Source organism: Channa argus, chromosome 8, assembly GCF_033026475.1.
Source record: "Channa argus isolate prfri chromosome 8, Channa argus male v1.0, whole genome shotgun sequence".
NCBI lineage: Eukaryota > Metazoa > Chordata > Actinopteri > Anabantiformes > Channidae > Channa > Channa argus.
In genome coordinates, this window is record NC_090204.1 from 27,335,611 (window position 1) to 27,360,377 (window position 24,767).

At 40.2% G+C, this 24,767-nt stretch overlaps 1 protein-coding gene across 2 annotated transcripts; it reads right to left on the reverse strand.

The window, feature by feature from the left end:
• Positions 1-1,357: 1,357 nt before the first annotated feature.
• Positions 1,358-24,227, reverse strand: kdm4aa (lysine (K)-specific demethylase 4A, genome duplicate a). Of its 2 annotated transcripts, XM_067513492.1 has the most exons (22): positions 24,084-24,227; positions 22,839-23,010; positions 21,503-21,678; positions 21,289-21,403; positions 20,993-21,186; positions 18,471-18,520; positions 17,577-17,680; positions 17,336-17,473; positions 16,810-17,042; positions 15,794-15,945; positions 14,859-15,259; positions 14,430-14,529; positions 14,034-14,218; positions 13,286-13,490; positions 12,990-13,066; positions 11,314-11,369; positions 10,602-10,710; positions 9,522-9,710; positions 9,234-9,404; positions 7,592-7,711; positions 6,258-6,350; positions 1,358-4,814 (listed from the first exon to the last, which is right to left on the reverse strand). In XM_067513492.1, exons 2-22 carry the CDS (start codon positions 22,974-22,976, stop codon positions 4,674-4,676), a joined length of 3,147 nt encoding a protein of 1,048 aa, XP_067369593.1. In that variant the 5' UTR covers positions 22,977-23,010; positions 24,084-24,227; the 3' UTR covers positions 1,358-4,673. The 2 variants fall into 2 exon arrangements, with proteins under 2 accessions (XP_067369593.1, XP_067369594.1); XM_067513493.1 differs by lacking the exons at positions 9,234-9,404; positions 9,522-9,710.
• Between the last annotated feature and the right edge of the window lie 540 nt (positions 24,228-24,767).

Below are 24,767 nucleotides of genomic sequence, written 5' to 3' on the forward strand. Positions count from 1 at the left end.
CAAAATTATTAGGAAACATTCCATAAACTTCCCAGCTCTATCTGTGAAACCAGAAGATACTAACCAATTAGTCAAACTTGAAGCATGTCTAAAAGACATAAAGGCCAAGATGTCCTACAATTTCCTACTTCTAAATTCAGAAAAAACTGAAATTATTCTCTTTGGGCCTAAAAAGATGAGAAATATGCTGTCTAACAATATAGTTACTTGAGATGACATAACTTTGGCCTCTAGTACTACGGTGAGGAACCTTGGAGTTATTTTTGACCAGGATTTGGCGTTTACGTCACATATAAGACAAATCTCTAGAACAGCCTTCTTCCACCTACGGAACATTGCTAAAATTAGAAGCATCCTGTCTCAAAGTGATGCCGAAAAACTGGTCCATGCATTTGTTACCTCTAGGTTGGACTACTGTAATTCCCTACTTTCAGGATGCCCCAGTAACTAAAGAGCCTGCAATTAATCCAAAATGCTGCAGCAAGAGTGCTGACTGGAACTAGCAAGAGAGATCATATTAAAAACTTCCTGTTTGATAAAGCTTATAGTTAAATCTGCTCACTCAACCTGAACTATCTCCTACTTAAGATGCTATAGGTTTAGAGTGTTGGGGGACTCCCGCAAGTGCAATGAGCTCCCCTCCTGTTCTTATTTTTCACCACTGTATGCTATTAATTTGTGTCCTACCAACCTGTATAATGTTTTGTTGTTGCTTTTGTTGCTCTTTTCGTTTGTCTCTTCACTTTCCACTCACCCCAACCGGTCAAGGCAGATGGCCGCCCACCCTGAGCCTGGTTCTGCTGGAGGTTTCTTCCGTTAAAGGGAGTTTTTTCTCTCCACTGTTGCCTAGGACTTGCTCCAGGGGGAATTGTTCGGTTGCTTCTACATACTTGTGTAGACTGGACTTTATTCTGTAAAGTGCCTTGAGATGACTGTTGTAAATTGATGCTATAAAATTATAAAGTTGAATTGAATTGAATTGAAACTAAGAAGGTGGCTACGGTTGAGATGTGATGACTTTTGACCCTGTATAGTCACAGCCCAGTAAGCCAGCAGCCCTCCCCTTGCAAATGTTTGAAACTTGATTCAGCACATCTACCAAAGTTCAGTTACAAGTTACAATGTTTGTTACTTCTAAGTCATTTTCTATTCCTGTCACCACTTATGTTCTGCCATTAATTATTAAAAGGGATACTTCCCCCCCAATTCACAATTACATGTGCATGTTGATCAATTGTTGCCACAGACTTAATACTAGTTCTAAAAACTTTATGAAGTGAATAATATGAGGGTAAAAAAGTACAATATAATACAAATAAAAGTCAGAAAATGTGAAATAAAGACACTGAAGCTCGCACTAAAGCAAATTTCTTTACTGAAACAAATTAATTTTACAAAATGCTTAAATGATAATCTAGAAGTTGAGTTATTTCTCTTCATGAGGAGACAACAAGAACAGACATATCATCTGTGGGTCAACAGGTAACATCTTAAAATAGACTACATGACATTTACACTTCACAGGCATCTGTGAAAATACACATAGAATATGTTTTACAAAATGCAATAAAATAGAATAGAAAATCCCCCCCCCCCCCCCCATGTAAAACTTTGTTGATACTTTATGAATAAAATAAATTTATTCTCCACTGGACTGATGAAAGCAGGGTGAACAGGCAACAACTAACTACAAAACTAGAGTTCCTCTGTCTGCAGTCCCACACCACAACAAGAATAGGTTCACAGGAAGAAGATGACATGTGAAGGCCACCATGTCCCAGTAACTAGTGCAATGTGATCAACGAGCTTGGCCTAGAGGGAGGGGCACACAATCTGTAAGACATTGTATAAATGTACAGTTAACATTCTAAAACCGATTTTTTAAAAAAACAAATAAGCAATGGCAGCACACAATTTATTCAAATGTCCTCACAAACTGGACTTAAATAAAAGTGCAAAGCACAACTTTCAGTAGAAGAATGAGAAAGAAAGTGGGGAGACTAAGCGCATAAAAAATCTGAGCATATTCTTTAAAATGTGTCCATATATCACAGAAAAAAAAAAAAAAAAAACTTCATCAACCACAACCTCTGCAATAGTACTGCAGACTCATGTCTGTGATGCGAACATGACCCAAGCATTGTAATAAATAGGCTGTTAAAAACTAGTTTAAAAATGAAAGCTACTTCAGGTTACAGTTAAAAAAAAGCATCGTTATTTGGCATCGCTCCCACTTAAAGAAATACTTCATCCATATACTATCATTTTGTATCTAGCTGTTACGCCATGTCATCTGGAACGCTGGGAGAATGAACGAGAGAATGAACAAATTTGTAATACACACATGTTGTACAGAAGTTCTTCCAACAATAATGAAGCAATATTAAAAACAGTAAAAACCTTGAAAAAGTTCCTGTGTCACGTTTGCTGTGTTCCGGTCTTAGAGCTGCATATCCAACCTGAATTTACTTTTTAAATTATCGATATCGGCTCACTTTATCTTTTTCAACATTTAAATGTTTGCGGAACACAATCTCATCTAAAAGACCATGTTGAACTTTAATAAGCTGGAAGGATTTTTGAAATAAGACTTCTGTTACACATAAACATCTTTTAAAAATTCCACACTCATTCAGTCAGACTAAAAGCAGTACCTTCCTCTTTGTCTTCAGCTTCTGTCTCATTAGTCACAATCTTAAATGATGTCATTTAGCCATGTTTTAATTGCTACGGTTCTGTACTCTAGAAAACAATTGTTTTGTCCAAAAAAAATGACACAAAACTGCAAAAGTCTTCAAAATGTAAAAATCTATTAAAAAGTTTCAAAGTAAGGTATCAAAAAGCGAACTGGTCTGTATCAGAACAGATACTGAGGCTCTGTAGCTGCACTAGTATAGAAAATCATACCAAGTATGGCAATAGCAATGATCAATCAGTAACTTCATTGCTTTCAGAAACGGCTGCCATGCTTGGTACAGATGAAGGATCACAAGTACAAAGGGTCTGTGCATCCTTCAGGCTGTCAGAGGCTAGTATCCAGCTGATACAGACTTTTTGGGTGAAGTATTCCTTTAATGGCTGATACCAGTGCAATTTTGTTTCCAATTTAAACCTGTACCCAGTAGACCCTGTCACTGGCTTTATCAACGCCTGTACGTAAAAACGTACGTTTCATTTAAGTGATTCTACAGGATGGTAAAGCCAAAATGCTTCTCATCAAGTAACCTCAGAACTGAGAACTCTGACCTGGAGCTCTGCCTGACCAGTTCAGCACCTTTTGTGGTGGACACAGGACATTTACTATAAGTTTACACAAGGAGATCGTGTTGGGTTAGGGTCATTTCAAAAGTTCTGAGAGTGGGATCATAGTAGAGTGGTCCAGTGGAAAGGGCAACAGAGTTTGGGCTTAGTCAGTTCAGCCTGACATCTTATAGCAAACGGAATTAAGCAAAAATCTGCCAATGGGTGTTGGGCCAGGATTGGATGTCAAATGCGGCTGTATCAGCCCTTGACATCCGCAAACGTGTTTAGTTAGAGATTGTGTACCACACTATAGATATAGCTGAAGTGCCCCTATATCAATTTTGACTTTATATCAATTTTGAGAATATCAATTTTGACTAATGTTTCCAATGAGAGGACTGTCACTTTTTTCAGTTTCATGTCTCATACTAAGTAAGAAACAAACCATAAACAGTGAAAACAATAAAGTAAAGACAGAGTTCTTGGTTTTCAACTTGCTTCTGAGGATTGTAGTTTGAGGAGTATATGATTAGAATGATGCTAGCTCTGCTGTATTCAAATATCTCTTTTCTGGCCCACAATCTGTGGAATTTTACCTCTGTAATAAGAGCAACCAGATAATATCATCAGAACTGAAAAACTCCTCCAGATCATGTAGTCGGGAAGGTTATTTTATTACAGGGGAGACAGAGGGACTTTTATTATCATTCATTTACATGTACTCCCCAAACTGGAAACAATGTGCAAGTTGAAAACAGATGTTTACCTTGTGTGACCTTTAAAATATTTTTTTTGTTATTACAGAATGTGGAGGCGACATGATCTTAAAGGGACAGTTTCACTTCTTCTTTGACAGAATTAATTCAGAAATGTAAGGATAGTCTTCCAAAGACAAAAAAAAAAGCAAGGTTACAAAAGAATGAAAATATTTGACCTTCGATACCTGTCGGGCTTTGTATCATAGGCACTGATGGCAGCATGAAGGAAATAATGTGACAGTGATTTTATCCTTTAAACTTAAGTAAACCCTTAAAGTCAAGAGCAGTTCCCTTCAGATAACTGAAGAGGGCCTGCTGTGTCTTTTTGTTGGTGCCTTACTGTAAAGAAACTACTTTATTGAACAAGTGCCAATTTGATATTGCTTCCTACTGTTACATACTGCTGCACTGTGTGTACAGTCCTGCGGAAAAAGCAAAATAGAAAATACTGCAGTTTCCATGATTACAGTCAAACAAACAAAGCAAACAGAATTCTCTTGGACGAAAATGGATGACAAGTAAAAAAAAAATGGAGAACAGTCCAAAGCGGGTCCTGAAGGAAGTCCTGTGGAGCTACACTCTCAGTGGCTAGCTGCTAAGTTAAGGTACAGTGAGCACAGTTCAGTCTGTCAGTGCTGCTGGTGTGTGGCTGAACAGACGGGGGGAGAGGGTTTACTCCATGATGGCTCTGTAAATCACAGGCTCTATGTAGTCCCCCCGGTAACGCGAGTTGATCACTCTCTGTCTCTTTGACTCCTGGATGATCTCCTTCTCCTCAAAGATGCCGTCAAACCTCATGTCTGATGCTTTTGACTAGAGAGACAAACACAAGTGCATCTTTCACTGTCTCGCACTGGTTTTTACAAGTGTTAGAATTCATTCTTTGATAAATCAGCACACAGGATTAAAGAGAATCTATAAAAACCCATTTCCAGAAAAATTGGGACTTTTTTTTTTAGAGGGCAAGAAATTTTAAAATCTGTCATTTATTTGCTTGCCATGGTGTTGTAGCAGGTGATGCCTGAGGCCTGACACTGTCCTGCTGAAGCATCCACTGACTTCCTGAGAAAGGATGGTGTCTGAAACCACCCTCTACTCACTCATTCCATATTCCCTAAATAAAATATACCAAGTAGTTCACTCAACAGGGCTATGTAATGAATGGGGGTGATTTCGGACACAGCCAGTGTCTTGAAGGCCACATACTTCTCTTTTTAATCCCAAAATATGCCTCTATGTCAGTGGAACCTTCACACATATGCAACATTTGGTTGCCTATAAGATTTTTTTCATAAACATCTTGCACGAAGAAAATTCATTTCCACCTCATTGCCACCAGATAACATAGTAATTTGCAACAGAGTGAGAGGAGCCTATCTTTGCAGATTTAAATATCAATGAACATACAGCTGCATATGATGCAAGATTTGAATTGTGACCTATTTAAATATTATTCAGGATTTGTCTGAATAATGAGACAAGTAACACACACATATTTGTTTACATCAATGTAGAGTTTTCTTTTGATCATTTTACTTCAAGCATTAGAAAACAATGTGTGAGTGAATAAACAAGCGTTGCATTGAACATATGAGCTTCTAAAATCTCAGCTCTCAGCTCTCTCTTCCTGTCACCATCTGCAGTGAGCTGCAGCTCATCCGTGCACACTTGTGGCATGTTTTCATACTCATATCAAGGCAGAGTGGCAGACAACACGATATTTACAGTACCAATGTTCTGGGACAGTTAGTCCCTCAGGGTGGCCATAGACTTCAGAGCTGAAACTAAATTCTCTGCAATTCCCATCTGGGTTATTGTTAAATCTTGTTTCTCTACCACTCAACCACACGTTTCAGCACTTCTCATTATTTACCCACCAGTACATGTTGTAATATGGATTTCTGTAAGCAATTGTTATTGCTAAAGAATGGAAACTACATTTATTATTCTGGGGAGCAAGTGCAGAGCTGGGAGGTGTTCTACATAATGGATGGATGAATTTATGATTCCTTTATTTATAATTCCTTATAGGAAGAATTGCTATATATGTGCAGTTTGGTTTGCTCTAAAAACTTTAGAATCTCAGTCAACTAATGGACTTATGGAATTCTGGATCCTAGAAAACACTGAAAATCTTTTTTTTTGTACTTTGGTGAAATAAATAAAGGCTCAAGCTAATTACCAAATAACAGATTTTACAAGTTTAGAAAAAGTCCCAACTTGTCTGAAAATGGGGTTTGGATTAAGTGAACTTACCAATCTGGACTTGACTCTCTTAGGGAGTTCCTCATCCAGAGTGTAGACATCATCTCTCTTGGCTGTTAGCTGTGACCCGTCCTCAAATTCCACCTATATTGCACAAATGTAGCAAACACCGGGCAGTCGGGACACAAATAAAGCTAAACTGTTAGGTTTTTAAAGAGCTTCCTAAAGTACAGACAGACATCAAATAATGTATGAACACCTCTTAGGTTTTTCTGTGTATTATTGAAATCTAGTAATGTCAGTATGACCTGCTCAAATTCAGCAGGTGAAAACGTGGTCTTGTGACAATTTTGGTGAGTTTTAACGACAACAGACTTGCAGTTCACTGACTATCGAAAAAGATTATTGCTAAGCTGAGACCTTCAAAAAAAAAAAGAGCTTTCTCTGGAATCTGTGGATAACGTAAATCAAATAAAATGAACATTTTGAGATGTCTGGTATTAAATGCGAAAGGAACAAGTATATTCTTTAAAAATCATATTTCTCAGTTTTATCAGCTAATCTATTTTTCAAATAAATGGCTTTATTTTTTATTTTAATACCAGTTAACACAGGGGGTTTGCAATTTATACAGATTATTTCTCAATTTCCTGTTTCAATCAAAGTATTGTTTCACAATCACTGACACTGCTGACCTGTTAACCAAGCACTTTAAACACACTGAGGCATTATCAGGGCTAGAAACTAGGTTATCCTTCACTTAGCACAGTCTGCATTGATCATTTAAACTGTAAAATGAACACTGTATTGTTGAGAATGTTCTGTGACCTAAAAAGGCTTCATTGTCTCACTGGTACAAGATACAACATGTTCCCATCGACATGCCCTAAATTAACACGGGCTATGGTGTGTGTGGAAAAAGAAGAAAGGGCTGATTCCAAAGCCCAGTATTCTCAAAAAGAGGGATGGGTCCCTGGACATTTTTACCTTTTATTGATTTATTTTGTGACAACAAAACAAATGAATTATTCTCTTAATTAGGACTGTTTTAGGTCATCGTGAAAAATATCCTCTATAAAGTAACCTGATTCATTATTTATATAAAGCAGTTTCTATAAATATAAAATTATATTAAATTATAATGGATACTGATTGACTAGACCGTCCAGATACAGATCTATTTCTACTAAAGTCCATAAACATCCACACTGCACTCACATAATCTTGATTTCAAAAATGTGTGAGTTTTTAAGAAATTGGCTGCACCACTGATAATTTACGGGTGACTGTGGATCAGGAGGTTGAGCAGTCGTCCACCAACTGCAGGGTTGATGGCTTGATTCCTGGCTGTAATATGTCAGCAACCTGACACTAAACATTCTTACCAGGTACATCTGGATGACATGAGCTGCCACAAATTTGGCACCATACACCAGGCCATCTGTCCATCGCACCTGAACTACTTCACCCTGGGGTGGGGGTCCAAGCTGAGCACAGTCCCGGCTCTATCAGACAAATCACACAACGGGGAGTTCTGAGAAAACTCAACACAAACATCCTCTCGTGTGTGTAGTGTGACAATGAACATGATTAGTAGACACAATGAACGTGAAATAGTTGCTCTTATTCAAACTAACCTTCATGATATTGAGGAGCTCTCTGGACATAAAACTATAACTATTAAAGTCTGATTATTTTCATGAATAAATGTTTTTCCTAAAGTTTCTTCAACACTCATTCAAAAGCCTAGCTATAAAAAAGGTGACATCACTTCTTGTCCTACATATAGATATGTCCTATCTGTCTATCCATCTATAAAAAAAACCCACTAAACAAACATTATAGTGCCTTGTGGTTTAATGGCTAGAGCAAATAAAACTGGAACGCAGAAGTCTGAGGGATCAAATCACAGCCCACGCACCAGGTGTGTTGGGCTTGAGACTTTGGACTTGGCAAGTTTGAACTTGAAATCCAGGCTTGGAGAATAGGAAGATAATTTACAATTTTGGGAGCAGCATCAGCAGCTTAGCTGAGTCCTGATCATTACACTTAAACACAACTACACATTGGTTGATGTATGGTGAGAAAATAACCTCAAGTGTTATGATTCATTATCCTCAACTAACTTTTTCAGAAAAGACAAAACCAACTAGTGATAAATAATAACCTTTGTAGGCTGTATATAGGCCTGCATACAGTACTGAAAACAACAATTATACACTGAACTTCTTCATATACACATCTGTATTTCTATAATGATTTGTGTGAATCCAAGGTAATTTGTAGTATCCAATTTTTTTTGGTTCTTTGGGGTTATCCCATGAGTTCAGGGTCCCCACAGCGGATCATTTGTCCGGATGTTCGGAGTTTGTAGGCTGGATGCCAATCCCTCCCAACTTTCTAACAGGGTGACGACCGTAGCCGCGCGGTCGGGGATGGGCTGTTGGGGGATCAGTGTCTTGCCCAGGGACACTTCGACATGCGGTCGGGAAGAGCGGGGCTTGAACCTTCGACCATATGGTCGGTAGGTGGCCACTATACAAACTTGTAACAATCTGGCTAAACCTAAACGCTCTGCCAAGACTCCTGGTTGGCATGCAAGGCATTCTGGGATATCTGGCTACCGTAAGTGCAGACAAGTCAGTTCACAAGCGTCCTCGATAAAACGGGCAAAGGGAGAACACTTGTGGGTATTTGACTTATACTTGGTTAGATGTGAATTTGGAATTGGAACAGCACTTGGGCTTTGACTGATGACATTTCAAAAGTCTGTGAGAAGGCGCAAGACAACAGCTAGCTCCCCTGGCCCCTTCCTGTGGATGCCAGCTATGCCATAGGGCGATGGGTTCAATGCAGATAGTGATTTTCATTGCAAAGATGAGAATAAAGCTTCTATTCTATTTTATAAATAGAATCTATTATAGATTCTATTATAGATAATAGAATTCTATTCCATGCTCAAAATTGACCAGAAAGCAGTGAAATTTACATGGTCGGCTTCTAAAACACAATGCACCACAAACCTACCACAATGTCTTCAGGGAACAGATTGTCGCTGAAGGAACCGTCATCAAAGTTGACTTCATAGAATGTCTCGTTAGACAGCTGCACCACATCACACTGATAGTAGCGGCCATTCTTGTGTTTGCAAATCACCTTCTGTCCCACCGTCAGCTCATGCATGGCGGCTTTATTGCGCTGTCAGAGGAGTCATAGGAAATCACAGTTTCATCACTGACTAATGTTGACTGGAAACCTGGGCAACTGGAGATATATTAAACGGGAGTGGTCATCAGATCTTCAGCGGCTCCTTACCTCAATCTGAGTGGGTCCTTTGTGTCGACAGCAGGTAACATGGACCACAAAGGGCCATTCATCCGGCTGCATGAGCACTCCAGCAGCCTGTGCACAGGTGGGGTGGTAGGCTGTGGGACAACGGCCATGAGAGCACTGCACGCAGCAGCCTGACGCCTTTTTCATTCGCTTCTTACAGTAGTAACATTTCTGTCAGAGGTGAAAACACAGGACACCAGCTACATAAAGTGCAGTAGATTTGGGCCAATCTCACGTATGAATACCAGGGACATAGTAGGCACGTTGTCATGAGAGGTGTCACTAGCTGAAGTGGAGAACTGTATGTGCGCCGGTCCAGGAGTATTTTGAATAATCAGCGTTTGCTAAAATAAACTGGTTAAAACCTGTTCAGCTGCGGAGGGGAGGGTAAAATGGAGTCTCTGAATGTGTAAAATAACTTCGGGACAACAGAGAGTGACTCTGAGTTCAGAGACTCAGAGAGACCTCAGAGAGACTGAGGTCAGCAAAATGCGTTAACCCCCCCCCATGATATTTATCACGATCAAATGTCAGGGTATAAAACATTCAGCCAGCAACACTTGCTGCACTCACTGTTTATAATGGGAAATGACACAAGTTGGCTCAACTGTCAGTAATGAACATTAATTCCATGAGGAATCTGTGTCCCTGTAAGACACAGAGATTCAGCCGTACTGCCCCTGATCATGATGTGCACCTCTTTTAACCCCTCGGCTGGTGTGTTAGAGCAGCAGTGCTGCAATGCTAACAGAGTTACAGTGTATCTTTTGACTCGGAATCACCATCCATGATGTGAATGGCAGTCTTTCTTCTCAATTTGAAAAAATGTCTATCCAGACAAGAAGCAGCCATGAACATCATAATGGTAAATAAATGGTAAATGGTCTGCACATATATAGTGCTTTCTACCTATTGGTACTCAGAGCTTCTCATTCAGCCATTCATACTCACAATCACATGGCTGCTATGCAACTTGCTCATGGACACTTCGACATGCACCACAGTGAATTTGTGATGGATAAACTTGCCCAACCATAAAGTTTGACTGTTTGTTTTACTCACCAGTTTAAATCTCTGCAGGGGGATTCCACTTAAATCCACAGGACTTCTTTCAGTGATGTTGACAAAGCGTGCTTCAAGCACAGCTACTGCACACAGCACATGTACCCACCTGCAATACACACACACACACACCCAAAACAGGTAACTACTACTTTACTGGCGTCATCACCTATAAGCTGCCTGTTCTACCCATTTCTAAATCACTAGATTAGTTTTTGGTTTGGTATCGTGGATCAACCTGTAATTTAATGGTCGACATTGAGCTCCAGTAAGTATAGGGCAGAATGCCTCTTCTCTATGGATGCAGAGAAGGCATTTGATAGAGTGTATATAGGATATATGTGCATATAGGATAATAAACTGGAGTCAATATTAACCTGGAGTTAACAGCACTGCTGTCTGCTGTGTCCACAGAGAAGCGACACCAAAACATTGTTCCTTTTCTAAATGAATCATATTGTCAACAATCTCCATACAGACACTAAAACCAACAATGAATAGCCTCTACTCATGTTCTTTGTCTGTAACTATGTCACTGTGAACCACCTGGTGTTTTGATTTGGGGTTTGTGGTGCGCCTGTCATCCGCAAGGAGGATAACATCAAACCATCCACAGCAAGTTGTGATACTGTGGTATTTCATGTTATCAACAAACAACCTTGTGCTGATGTACTTTTCTATTCCTTCGCCCATTTCTCAGATGACAACTTACTTGTTGTTGTTGGCTTTTTGCAAAGCTCCACCTCTCAGTGAACACAAGCAGCAATTCTATTTTTTTTAAAAAAAAAGAGAGAAAAAAAGAGAAATCTTTTTTTATTCTTCCAGCAAGAAGTCATAAATTCAACCTGCAGCTATTATCAACATTAAGGTCTACAGCTACAGAAGAGCAGATGGAAACCTGAAAGAAGCAAATGTCTACATGTTCAAACTTTAGTACATGTGTTTTAGGTCTGTACTGAAGGTACAACAGCAGTACACAAACTACATCTAAAACGTATCGTGTACCATCATGTTTATTCCATTCATTGTTCTCTGCCAAGCAGCAACATTATGAGCAGCAGCAGCTGCATCATTAAGGACTTGCTGTGAGTTATCCTGTTACAATGGTAGCGTCTGTTACAGAGCTGAGTCTGAGAAGAGTTGGAGGACAGAACTTATTTCTCTAAAACTACTGTTCAAACCACGTCCTCTATGATGAGCTGCACAAGGTTGTAGTAAGAACAGTTCCAAGCAGGGAAATTCAATTACTGTTTGTTCATGAGTTACAGGAGTCTTTCCATATGTCATGTTACGGTTTGGATTTTGAGAGTTCTGCTTATGACAGCTAATTTCAGTGGCCATTGGTTACATCCTCAGAGTTCAGAGTCTTCAAAAAAAGGACACTAGCATCAGAAACAAGAAGGGGGAAATCACAAGCAGCCAATCTCCATTCTTGATGCCCTCATCATGCAGGTACAATGCAGTCAATTAACAAAGATCTATAGCTCAGGTTAAGGGTCATTTCCATGTAGGCCCACATATAGCAGTGTACGTGTTTAGTGCAGCATTACTCTATGCTTTTTAACTCCTTCCATATGCTCTGAATTTAATAAGCTGAAAAAAGCTGAATTTGAAAAAAGTTTAAAAAAGGCTTTTATTTTAAAGGTGTGTTTCCTTTCTGTGTGTGGTTGTGTGTGTGTGTGTCCACTGTAGGTAAACTTCACAAATAAGTAATTTGATCAAAAAGGCTTGTGTGTGTGTGTGTGTGTGTGTGTCTCCACTCTGTATCATGTGGGAGAAAATCTGTCAGGTACTTGGAGTCAGCTCTGAGGGCTGATCACATGACCTGATTAAGCTACCAACTCTAGCTGGGTAACATTCTGCAATACACACTAATGGAGAAGTAGAAAATTCACCAAAAGTACATTAAACTAAACTGTGATTATTCAAAAACTATAAAAGTTATTAAAAAGCAGAATACAAGGTTGACAGCTGAACATCTTGCAATTTACTGAAAGTTCGAATGTTCTTTTCAGGCTGAAGTATGCGCGACTAGTTAAAGCTGAAATAGGACAGCTGAAGATGAAGCTGAAGCTGAAGCTGAAAAAGCTAAATATTTTAAGTATAAGAATAAGATAATTAAAAGCTGCACACATGTCAAGACAAGTGCCAAAAACCTATGGAGCACAGAAATAATAATAATAATAATAATAAGAAGAAGAAGATTACAATCCTGTTACCTCAAGTTTGTTCATTATATTTCTGCAGTACACATTGTGAAAAATGACTGTATTTCACACCCTCCCTAGTCCATCAGTGGGTCACCTGGCCATGATTCTACATGTTCCAACATGAACAGCTTACAACATCCTTCATGTTGAGTAAATCTCTCCTGCAGTGTTCACTGACCTCAGTCATGGCATTGGCTTTGCAGCGTGCACATTTCCACTCCTTGCTCATGCTGGTTGGATCCACACCGTAACAACCTGGATTATACAAACACAAAGACTATTAGACACAAGGACAATCTGTTAGCGTGTGCTGCCACCTACAGACAGTGTTTACTCAGTGCAGTGTTAAGTGATGTGTTGGAGATTGCTGTGATAAAGATGACAGTAATGTCAATAAGGTAAACAAGGTTAATCACATATTCTTGTGTGTGTGTGTGTGTGTGTGTGTGTGTGTGTGTGTGTGTGTGTACTGACTGGTGTGGACCCGGACGCTGCAATGAGAGCAGCTGATGAGGAGGCTGGTACCATCTTCCTCCAGATGAGGTGTAACAGACTGCTCCTCCCGCTCAGAGTCCTCCTCTGTGGTGGTGGTAAAACACGTCTCTGGAATCAGAGGTTTGGTTCTCATCCGCCCACCGGCCACCATGACAGGATCGTCTACACTGTTCGCACATTCAGTCTGACAGCAGTCACAGCACACACAAACATGAAGCTTACAACCCTGAGCAACAAGTCACACCCTGTTCTGAATACTAAGAGCTGCATTTCCACGTCAACAACTTTGTTATCTTTAACAACTTACTGGTCCTCTGGCCTGAATCTACTGAGGATATCAACAGACGTCGTGGACAAAAAATTATTGTGTGCACAAACTAATCAGAAATTACTTTTGAATTAGCCATTTGTGTAGTGAAATACCAGAATATAATGTAAAATATGTAATACTGATTTTGCAATCTTCAAAATCAGTATTACATATTTTACATTATATTCTTGAACACAAAAACTGTAACATTAGAACCACATCACATGGTCCTCATCAGTTTATATCAGTGTAAAGTTTATATTATGTATACAGCCCAATATGATTAATGTGCCTATAGGGCTTTATGTTCTTTATGTTCCATACCACCTGCTGGTTTCTGCATCATGTGATGTATAAGTCAGCACAGCTTCATATAAGAGTGCTGCAGGCTGGTGAGTCTGCTCAGGTGCATGTTACCTGCTGGTACATGTGGAACAGTGTGCAGACGGAGCAGTACGGAGGTTTGGAGCCCATGCGCTGGTTGTACTCCCTCTCTTTTTTCAGGTTGGGAGGTCTGCTCTGCCACAGGTGAGCCAGAGGTTTAGCCCAGCTCTCCCCTTCTAGACCCCCCTCCTCTACAGGGGGAGCCTCCTCTGGAGTCTCTGAAGCACAAACAGGCAGGTGGTGCTAAATAAGTGGTTTATCTGGCTAATGTGATTTTAAGGTCAACCGCACAGAAGAATAAACTCATCCAGGTTTGAGACTGACCAGTTCCCCGTGAGTAGAGATAATTCATTGCTCATTTTTGTTCCTGTATGGAAATTGTCATAAATATTATATATTGAACATGAAAAAAATCATAATGTGACCAACCTTCATCACTCATGCCATCCTTTATCAGTGGATGATGGCCAGGTAGCTGCCCAAGATCACTCTCTGGCTCTGCATCTGAAATCACATCATCTGCCAGCTGCTGGACAGAACACCTACAGTTAGCATCAGCTTTTGTGTCGGACACACTGCCAGTTTAGCCCTTCTGCATGCTCACAGGCCTAATGCTCGTACCACACAAATGATCCATCAGAGTGAATATTCATTACACCAAATATGTTTTTGTACGTTGCTCTTTTATGTGTAAGTGCAGCAGAGACAGTATAACTGAAACGCAACCAATACAGCTTGTGCTTTCTATATTGTGCACAGCTGACTGGGGCTGGTATAAAAGTAAGACAAGTCTATCACGAACCAATACATGTAAAGTGTTTGCAACTGTGTGTGTGTCTAACATCAGTATCTACTCACTGCTTTGCTAACCAGCCTGTTGTCTTTCTCTGTCTCGTTGTCACTACTATCACTCCTCTTCTCCTCCTTAGTTGGGACTTCTGGCTCTCCGTAGTCTCCTTTGGCGTAGCTGTGGACGTGCAGGACATCTGCAGGGCTCAGCGTCCTTTGAAACTGTTTCTGTGCCGGACTGCAGCTACTGGCCATCGGAGGCTCCTCATTGCCAATTGGCTCCTCAGAGCACAGAGCTACCACTGGACTTTCAACAGGCTCGGGAGGACAGGCGTCAGCAGCCCACAAGCCGTTCTTCTCTTTTTTGGATGGACTTCGTCGGTTTGAAGTTTTTTTACTGCCGTTTCTGGACTGAGATTTAGACTGTGACTTGGTGTCTTTTTCCTTCTTAGGCTTGACTCTCCCAGTGTCTGAAGAATATTACAGAGATGTAAACATTACTGAGACTACTGATGCCACTCGTGTGTCTCAAACTGTTGCTGGTTGTTAGTTAATGGCACAAACAGCAACATTTTATCTTAGTTTTAATTTTACGAACCCAAATAAAAATGTCATTCAGTCTTTTGTTGCTGTCATCAAATTCAAAATGCACTTATTTGGCTGAAAATAATCATGTTTCTCATTTTCAACATTGGCTTTGTACATTTTAAAATCAAAAGTAGATTTCACATGATTTGCAAATCACCACATTCTGTTTTTATCTACATTTTACAAGTGTCCCAACTTCTCTGGAAATGGGGCTTGTAGATTTGAATATTACATTTTCTAGTTGTTGCGTAACTATATGCTGTGATAATATATTTTTCCCCACTATGACTGAGCAGAAAAAGATATGTTTCATTTTAAAGATTTTTTACTACCGATTGGCTGAATTTAAGCCCTTAACTAAATGTAAAACCCAGCACGTAAAACAAGGGTTTGTATCAAGTGTGCAAAAGCTTTACCTGTCTTGACAGACACTTTGGTTGGAGACCCCTTGGGCGACAGCTTGGCCTTCTTTAGCTCCACCTCATCTGTCTCCTGCAGGGTCAGCTCAGGTTTGACGTCTTCAGCAGCTTCAAGCTGATGCTTTGTCACAGTCTGAGGCTTTGGACTGCTGCATGGGAGACATGAGTGAAGACATGTTCATTAGCACTCAAAGCTAAATAAAAATGCTTTTATTCAGTACACACACAGGAGGTGTTACTAGCAGTGGTGGAGAAGAATAGTCACCATATGTTAGAAACACGTAAAGATACATTATGTAACTTTTTTTAAAATAATGCTCCAAACTGTATCTTATTGTGGACAGGAGCCGTCTATGCCTCATGTGTAGGCAAACTCTTATCTAGTTTCCCTATTAATGGATAAACTATCCACAGATTCACATATGCATTACCTTCTGGTTCTATGCTGGTTCTATTCACTAACAGCTGGGTTCTGAGGCATTAACCCCAAAAATCTCTCTTTTATAGTATCAGACCCATTTTAGAGTGAACTGAAATAAAGAGTTTCACTGCAAAGCATAATTACACGACAGGCACAGCATTACTGACCTGAGGGCAGTTAGAGTGAGCACAGAAACACACATCACATGAGCAGTGATGGAGTCACTTAGTGCTGCTTCTGAAGTGAAGTAACCACTTCACTTAGCAAACAGGTAAATTAACTCTATAAATATTTAAACTGGACAAAACATTACTGATGAGCTAAATAATTACTTTTTTCCACTTACAACTTTAGATTGAATTCTAGAACCTCCATTTCATTTATGTTTGTAATAACTTAGTGCTTATCAAAAATCTGTTTTATTCTGTATCTTATTTATTATGGGTCATACTTTAAAAACAGGATGCAGAGCTTGCACTGCGGAAAAGTTTGGTATTTACTATTTCATAAGAACTAAGATATTAATGAGTTCTAATCATTTCACATGAACAGTAGAATAAGCACTGAATCTTATAAAGTTGTGTTAACAGACCTTTTGTCCTGCTGGTCCAGAGCGGTGGGCTCCTCACATTTAGCTTCTTGTAGACTCTCTTTTAAAGGTTCCATTTTGTCCTCTTTCAGAAACTCGGTAGCCTCTGGTGTGGGTTTGGCGTGGTCGATGGGAGCACGGTCTTTTCCTGCCTTCCATAACTTATAACGGCCAGGCTGAAACTTCCGCACAAACACATCCATGGAGATCTTCACCATGTCCTGACGGCACGAACACTGGGAGGGAAACGCATATTAAATGTTCAGCCTCAGTTTGAACAGAGGTAGTTTGGCAGTGCTCAGCAGCTCAGTGTTTCACACATGTAAGAGAAACAACATGTGCGAACACACTGGCACTTGAATTGAGCAGTGAGTGAGATAAAGGGACCTGGACATATAGTTTTGTTGATGCCAATGTCTCCCCTCTGTCTGCTCTCTGCAAGCGAGGGTGGAGTTCCGCAGAGTCCAGGTGAAGTCAGACTTTACTAGTTTACGAATGTCGCTACACTTTAACTGTAATTCTTAATTACCAGTGTTGCCTGTTTGCCATAATCAATCCAGCGCTGGGTAGCAAAGTTGGTGGACTCAGCACAGTTGAAGCCATGGTTGAAACCAGCGTGATAGGCATATGGGAATGTCACAATGAACTGCCCTGCCTCCTGAGTGACCTGACCAAACAAACAAACAAATTTAAAACCCACAACACAGAATTCGATCGTTAAGTTCATGTTCTTCCCCGTTTGTTGAGCACAAATTAAGTGAAATGCCTACCTTTTCAAATGGCACGCTAAACTTTTTTAGGATTGAGGGTGAAATTAAAGTCATCTTGTGGCGCAGAAAGGCCTCACAGCTCTGAGCATTCCCAGGAAAGAAACCTGTAAATTTGAAAATAATAATCCACAACAACAGGGAACATGATCATCTCTGGTTGTCTTTGTGTATCTTTATTCAAACTGTTAGTGCACATAATTGGCATAATTGGAAAAGTGGTCTCTGAGGTGCTTTCCACACAGTACAGAGGTTTACTGACAGCAGTCCAGTCTTCTTTTCCTTTTACTTGTTCCCTTTCAGGTGTCGCCACAGCGAATCATGTGCCTCCATCTAACTCTGTCCTCTGCATCCTCTAACTTCATGTCCTCTCTCACTACATCCATAAATCTCCTCTTTGGTCTTCCTCTAGACCTCCTGCCTGGCAGCTCCAACCTCAGCATCCTTCTACCGATATATTCACAGTTTCTCCTCTGAACATGTCCAAACCACCTCAATCTGTCCTCTCTGACTTTATCTCCAACACATCTAACATGAGCTGTCCCTCTGATGTCCTCATTCCTGATCCTGTCCATCCTCGTCACTCCCAAAGAGAACCTCAACATCTTAAGCTCTGCTACCTCCAGCTCTGCCTCCTGTCTTTTCTTCAGTGCCACTGTCTCTAAGCCGAGCTTTCCTCTTCTCTCTCTGCCTACGAACACACCTTCCTCCTCTTCTTCTTCGTGTTTCTCTTTAAAATCATAAGCATCACGAACTCAAGAAACCTCAGACATTCACTGCTTAAAATCCAAGAAACAACAGTGTGACTTATGTCTTACCATGGTGGATTTAAGACAAACAAAACGAGTTGTTGTTATCACACATTGGAGTTCTGCATGAACCCATTACTGTACATACCTTTCGCAAGTCTTTCCAGCCTTTTCCCATGCTCTGGTGGAACAACATACCTGAGGAGCAAATATATCAAATATGATGTTTGCACACACTGGAAAGGTTCTACACATCTCAGTGATTTTGAAAGCAAATACGATGCAGCTGGCAACAAATAAAAGCCAAAGCAATGGGTCTGAATATTTTAAAGGCGATTTCACTTAAGATTTTTCTTAAACTTTCAAAACTTTCAGAACTTTGTTTTTGAAGGTTCTTGTCTACAAATCACTGGGGAAACGTCGATTCAGTCAGGGAATATTAATAGGAGCAACAACTGGTCAACAACACTTTACCCACCAAATTATCAGTGACACAAAAATATAAATTTAGATAGTTTACCTGTCTTATCGGCCACAAACTGGTCAGTCAATCTGAAACCTGTAACACTGTTCATTTCTTACTAAATTGTCTCATCCAGCAACAACTGAACTTAAATGGCAGGATTTTGTAAATCTCATTTAAAGCTAAAATATCAAACTCTTTTCAAAGATTTTTAAGTTGATATATAGCACACAGCTGACTAAAATTTAACAGAGGTGCTGTTAAAGGCTCCAACTGATTGAACAACCTGGCAAAAGTGCTAGTCTGAGTGAGGCTGATATTAATAAGGCTTCTAACCTTTCAGGGTTGAGTTTGCATGTTCTCCCGATGTTTGCGTGGGTTTCCTCTAGGTACTCCAATTTCCTCCCACACTCAAAAGACATGCATGTTAGGTTAACTTGTGACTCATTTGACTGTAGGTGTGAATGTGACTTTGTCTGTCTGTGTATGTCTCTCTGCGTTGGCCCTGAGTCTATACTGGAGACATTTCCAGTATAACACTCGCGATGAAAGCTGAGATAGGGTCCGGCCGCCTGTGAGGCTGAACAGGATAAGTTGATAAGAAAATGGATAGATGCTAATGCACTATGCCTAACTACTGGTCTTACCTCCAGTAGTCCTATTCTTACCTCAGACAGCATTTCATCTGCCAACTTAAGGGACCCTTATCCCATGTCATTTAGGTTACCTTATGTATGAATTGAGTCATTCCTGTAATAAACTCAAGAGTCTATAGGCAGAAATTTGCATCCAAACTGCAGACTGCCACAGACAGTAGCTCAGTGCAGAGAGAGCACAAACATTAACACCACATTTAATTTTGTCCTGTAATCAGTTTAGGTCAGTGAATTAACATTAGCTAAGGATTGAACACCTGATTTGTTTGTCAGTTTCATCGTTAGGAGTGACTGAACTCTCTGTCCCCCTCTCTCTGTCCCTTTCTGCAGGTGTCCCCCGGCTTTGAAGCTGTGTGTCTTCCAGCGTGCAGCTACTGGTCCTATCAACCTGCCCGATGTTTTGTTGTTGCTTTTTGTTGCTCTGTTCTTTTCTCTCTCCACTTTCCACTCACCCCAACCGGTCGAGGCAGATGGCCGTCCACCCTGAGCCTGGTTCTGCTGGAGGTTTCTTCCGTTAAACGGAGTTTTTCCTCTCCACTGTTGCCTATGGCTTTCTCAAGGGGGAATTGTTGGGTTCTCTCTATACATCTTTATAGTCTTGACTTTATTCTGTAAAGTGCCTTGAGATGACTTTGTTGTGAACTGGCGCTATATAAATAAAGTTGAATTGAATTGAACACTGTGCATCAGTGGAACTGTGATAAAAGCCATGATGTATGTCTGTTGCAAAATAAACAGAATTATTAAAACAGGCGATAATGTTTGTCTTCTTATCTTTGGATGAGAAAGTAGACAAATCCTCTCTACATTACACTCAAAAGGCAATGCAATGAAATTAGACCGAACTACTTGCTAGAGAAATTTTTTCCGTGTCCTGTCTGACGACGCTGAGGAATAAAGCCGACAGTGGCATTAGTGACACTGTCCGCTTGTGCTACTCTTTTTAGATTCCTGTGGTTTTATTGGTTGATGTACACTTGCTGCACGCTTTGACATGTTCACTTTACTAAAATCTGACTATGTGAGACATTTACAGGAAATGAACGAACAGCCACGAGAGAGAGAAGTAAAGAAGTGTGTTGGCATTATTTGCTGTAATTACGTGCGGGAATTTACTTTTTATGAGAATCATTGAAATTATGCTCAGTTGCAGCAACGCCACAGTGAAATTCAGGCCACGATTCTCTGTATGCAGTTGTAACTTAGGATGGTTGTAGCTTTAAAATATTTTGACATTTTCTTAATTAATTGTATTTTCATCAATCTTCATACAGACACATAAACAAGCAATGAATTGTCTCTACTCACATTTAGTGTTAACTTGAAGCCTGGATTGACTTGTTCATCTGTGCTGTACATAAATAAATCTAAATAAACTACTACACCTCCGACTCTTTCTTCATTTGATCGTTTGAGTGTCTGTATGGAGATTGTTGAAAATAAGTGTAAATTTAGAAAATGAGTTATCCTTTAAGCTGCTAAAGTGAAGGAAGGCGAAGCTGTGAAGCAGAATCAGTCCAGCAGGGTGTGGAGGTGCAGCAGTGACAGTACCAGGACTTGGGCTCTCCAAAGTGCAGGTAGTTGATGCTGTACAGATCCATGTCCTCTGTATGCCACGCAAAGGCGTTCTTCCACATTCCAAAATAGAGGTATGGTGTGTTGACTCCTTTAATTTTGATTCCGCTGTCGTTCTCCACAGTGTCCAGAATGGTTTTGAGATGGCCGATGTTCCATTCAGTCACATCCTGCAGCAAAAACGTTCAGCACAGCGTGAAAAAACAATGATGCAAAAAAGATTTACACATAGATTTTGTGAGGTTAACCACCGTATCCTTGCTAGCACTCACTGTATCATACAACGTTCCACTGACATCAGCTCCATAAAGTGGGGGGTTAAAGGTCAGGTTCTTCCAGAACTTCCTTTCCAGCTCATCAATATCTGCATGACGAGGACTGCAGAACCTAGAGTGGGACATTTTTTGAGACATTTTGTAAAACCTATCTGAAATACACAAAGACATCTTGTTTAGTGTTGCTTAGAATCTGACCAGGATTACTGACTTGTCCAGGTTGGACGTTTTGCGAAACTCATGGACAGTCATTGGTTTCTTCTGAATGTTGTACTGCGTGAAAAGTCCTGACTGACCAGTCACCACCTGCTGAATGGGAGCAGGAATCACTAGGTCATCAATATTATCATATGTCTGTCGAGGTTTCCAGCCTTTAGGTGGAATAACCTGCAGGAAGAGAAGAGAAACACAATAAAACAAAACTGCTTTAGAGAACAGCATCTTAGAATAGCAGACTACTGATCATTTAATAAGACAACTTAGGTAAGTAACTGAGCAATGAGTTCAGCTGACAAGATGTTTTTTTCCTATGTAGTTACCAGCTCTAATTGCTAACTCTGAAAGCTAATGATTTGCATTTACTTTCGTCCTGACTCAGAGATAAGCATAACAAACGATTTGAATGAAATCACACTTATCCTCTGCACTTCTAGAGTTTAACCATTTAGCCCCAAATCTGCTGTTTAAAATTAATTCTCATTTTCCCAAATCTCTACAATAGAGGTAGTGGTATGAAAAATATTACTAGTTATAGAGTCACCATACACACTTTTAGCGGAAAAACATCAATCATCTGTAATGGCTTATCCTGTTTAGGGTAGCGGGGGTCTATCCTAGCTGTCATTGGGCAAGAGGGGAGGTCCACCTGAACAGGTGCTGAACAGGTCTCCAGTCTATATCAGGGCTAAGACAGAGAGACACACTCAGACGAACAATCATTCACACCAACACTCACAGATATAAGCAATTTAGAGTCACAGATTAACCTAACATGCATGTCTTTGGACTGTGGAAGGAAAACCCAACACAAGCACGAGGAGAACATGCAAACTCATCACAGAAAGGCCACAGCCACAGCCAGGTTTTCTAACCAGGGACTTTCTAGCTGTGAGGTGCCAACGCAAAAAATTCCACCACTGTGCTGCCCCAGGGGAAATACATAAGGTTAAAAAAAATGAAGTTATCCTTTCAGAACGGAGCACTAAATTCTCACTTGTACTGGCTAGTAGTAGTACCTTATAGTAATTGGCTCATCCACAGCTGTGCAGCAAAAGAATTGAATGACACTCATTCAGGTGCAGATAATATAACCTGGAACTTCCTTACTGTTACTCTAAAAATCATACTCTCGCTTCTCACTTCAGGACGAGGCAGTGTTGCATGTAGTACCCTGGTGTTACTGTTCACTTTCCTGACTACCTGTCTCTTACACTACCTCTGTTCTTTGCAGTATAGATAATGTGTTAAACTAACTGTATTTTCAGTGTGCATCAGGAAATTTCATCAATAAGTCAACAACCTGACAAAACTCAACAGACTCTACTTACTTTTGCCATTCCTGCTTTGTGTGCTCCTTGTGACTCCATATAGGCGATGTACCTGCTGAAGTCCTTGAACTCCTCTTTGGAGGGGGTGAACGTCATTATCTTGGAGACTACGCTTTGGGCTGGTGTGTCTGTGGTCATCTTGGGATTGTTACTTTGACCTTAGCTCTGATTACTGGAAAACATGCACATGATCACGAAAACATGAAGGTAATCAATCTGACAGTGTCTGTTTACTTTAAAGCAATATCTGCATTACAGTCTGCATGAGTTCTGTGCCATCACTCTCTGCTATGAAGCAGTTAAGGAGAAAGTTAAGGGACTATACTTCGTTGTTGCACCACAAAGTTATTGAAATCTTATTTCATAAAACAGTAAAAGCATTAATGCCTTAAAAAAAAAGCATTAAAGCATTTTTTGTTTTTGATTGGCTGACGTACATGCACATGCAGACTATAGAAAGCCTTTCCAGATTTGGGAAACCCCTATTCTTAAAAATAAACCACATAACATCCGACTATAACTTTGTCATTTTACAAAATATTCCGCCTTTTTTGATAGTTCCGCACCGATGCTACTATGCTACTAAACACGCTGTGGAGCGCACATTGCAGCCAATTTGGCTACATTAGTGTGTGTTGTGCACGACATTCCTCTGTTAATGCATGATCTCCTCTTGTCCGATTAACCAACCGAGAAGATGCTCGAGCTTTTAAGACACAGGAGGCTACTCTAAACTTTAACTTTTGGTAGTTTACCAGCAAAGCCCTCAAGATTTGCAGGTCCGCCTCTGATTGGATACCATTGCTTGAGTCATGATCCGGAGTCTGTCATTGGTGGAGTACCACGTCTGTCACACACCGTGGCCCACTAACAGCGCTGCTCTTCGTAAAAATATTTAGCTAGTCCGCTAGCTAACATGCTAACTGAAAAACATAGCTTCTTCCCCGTGTCAGAAATGAAAATTATAGTCAACAGAAACAGAAACTGCCGTCATGTTTAAGAGTAAACAGCAAGTAATTAACATTCATAGGTAATGCGAGTCGCCTTGTCAAACTGAGTGATAATGTAGTGAAAGCAGAACCGCTAAGTGTATAGCGGACTCCGATCTGACAGCTGCCTCCGCTCTCAGCTAACCAAATAGCAAACACGGCTTGTTGCTGACCGTCAGTTTCTTGTGCACAAACTTACAGTTACTCCTACTCTCCAACAAACGACCTGATTCCAAAGTGTCAACAGTTAACTTACATACGCTGAAATGCCAACAAGTTGTTTTTCTCAGATCAGGGGTAGTAGAGTAGAAATACAGCCATCATCAGTCCGGGCAGAAAAGACAGTCCTCCATTATTCCAGTGACGCATGCCCAGTGTGTGTTTGTTTACATGGTGCTCAGAGGGCAGGGGCTTCCGTAGTCCACGAGCCAATCACAACGCCCGTCTCAACAGCTGCGTGCATCGTATGCTAATGGTGGAGTGCTCAGCTGATCGTTGAAGCTGCGCTAGAGTTTACGAATCTGTCAGAGATGAACACACTGGGACAAGTTCTCATAGGTTGTTTTACTAAATACTCGAAGTATACCAATAAATAGTGGAACACTGAAATATACAGAGTAATTTAAATCCGTATTTAGATCATAAAATGACTATCAAACTGTTTCCCCAAAGCTCCATAAGCCCCAAAAATCAAACTACTTTAATTGATTTTTTTATAATTCTTTGAAGCAACTGCTGTTGTTTATTTCCATAAAAAGTCTCTATAGTAACTTCATCCTTGGTTTTTATTAATTACTCTATTTTTTTTTTCCTATTTGTTATTACCAGCATCACCCTCACTACTTTTAAAAATACTTTTCTCTTAGTTTAGTACTTGTGGACTACTTTTGTAATTTTACATTATTATTTTTACACATATTTAGTAATTCAATTGGAGTAA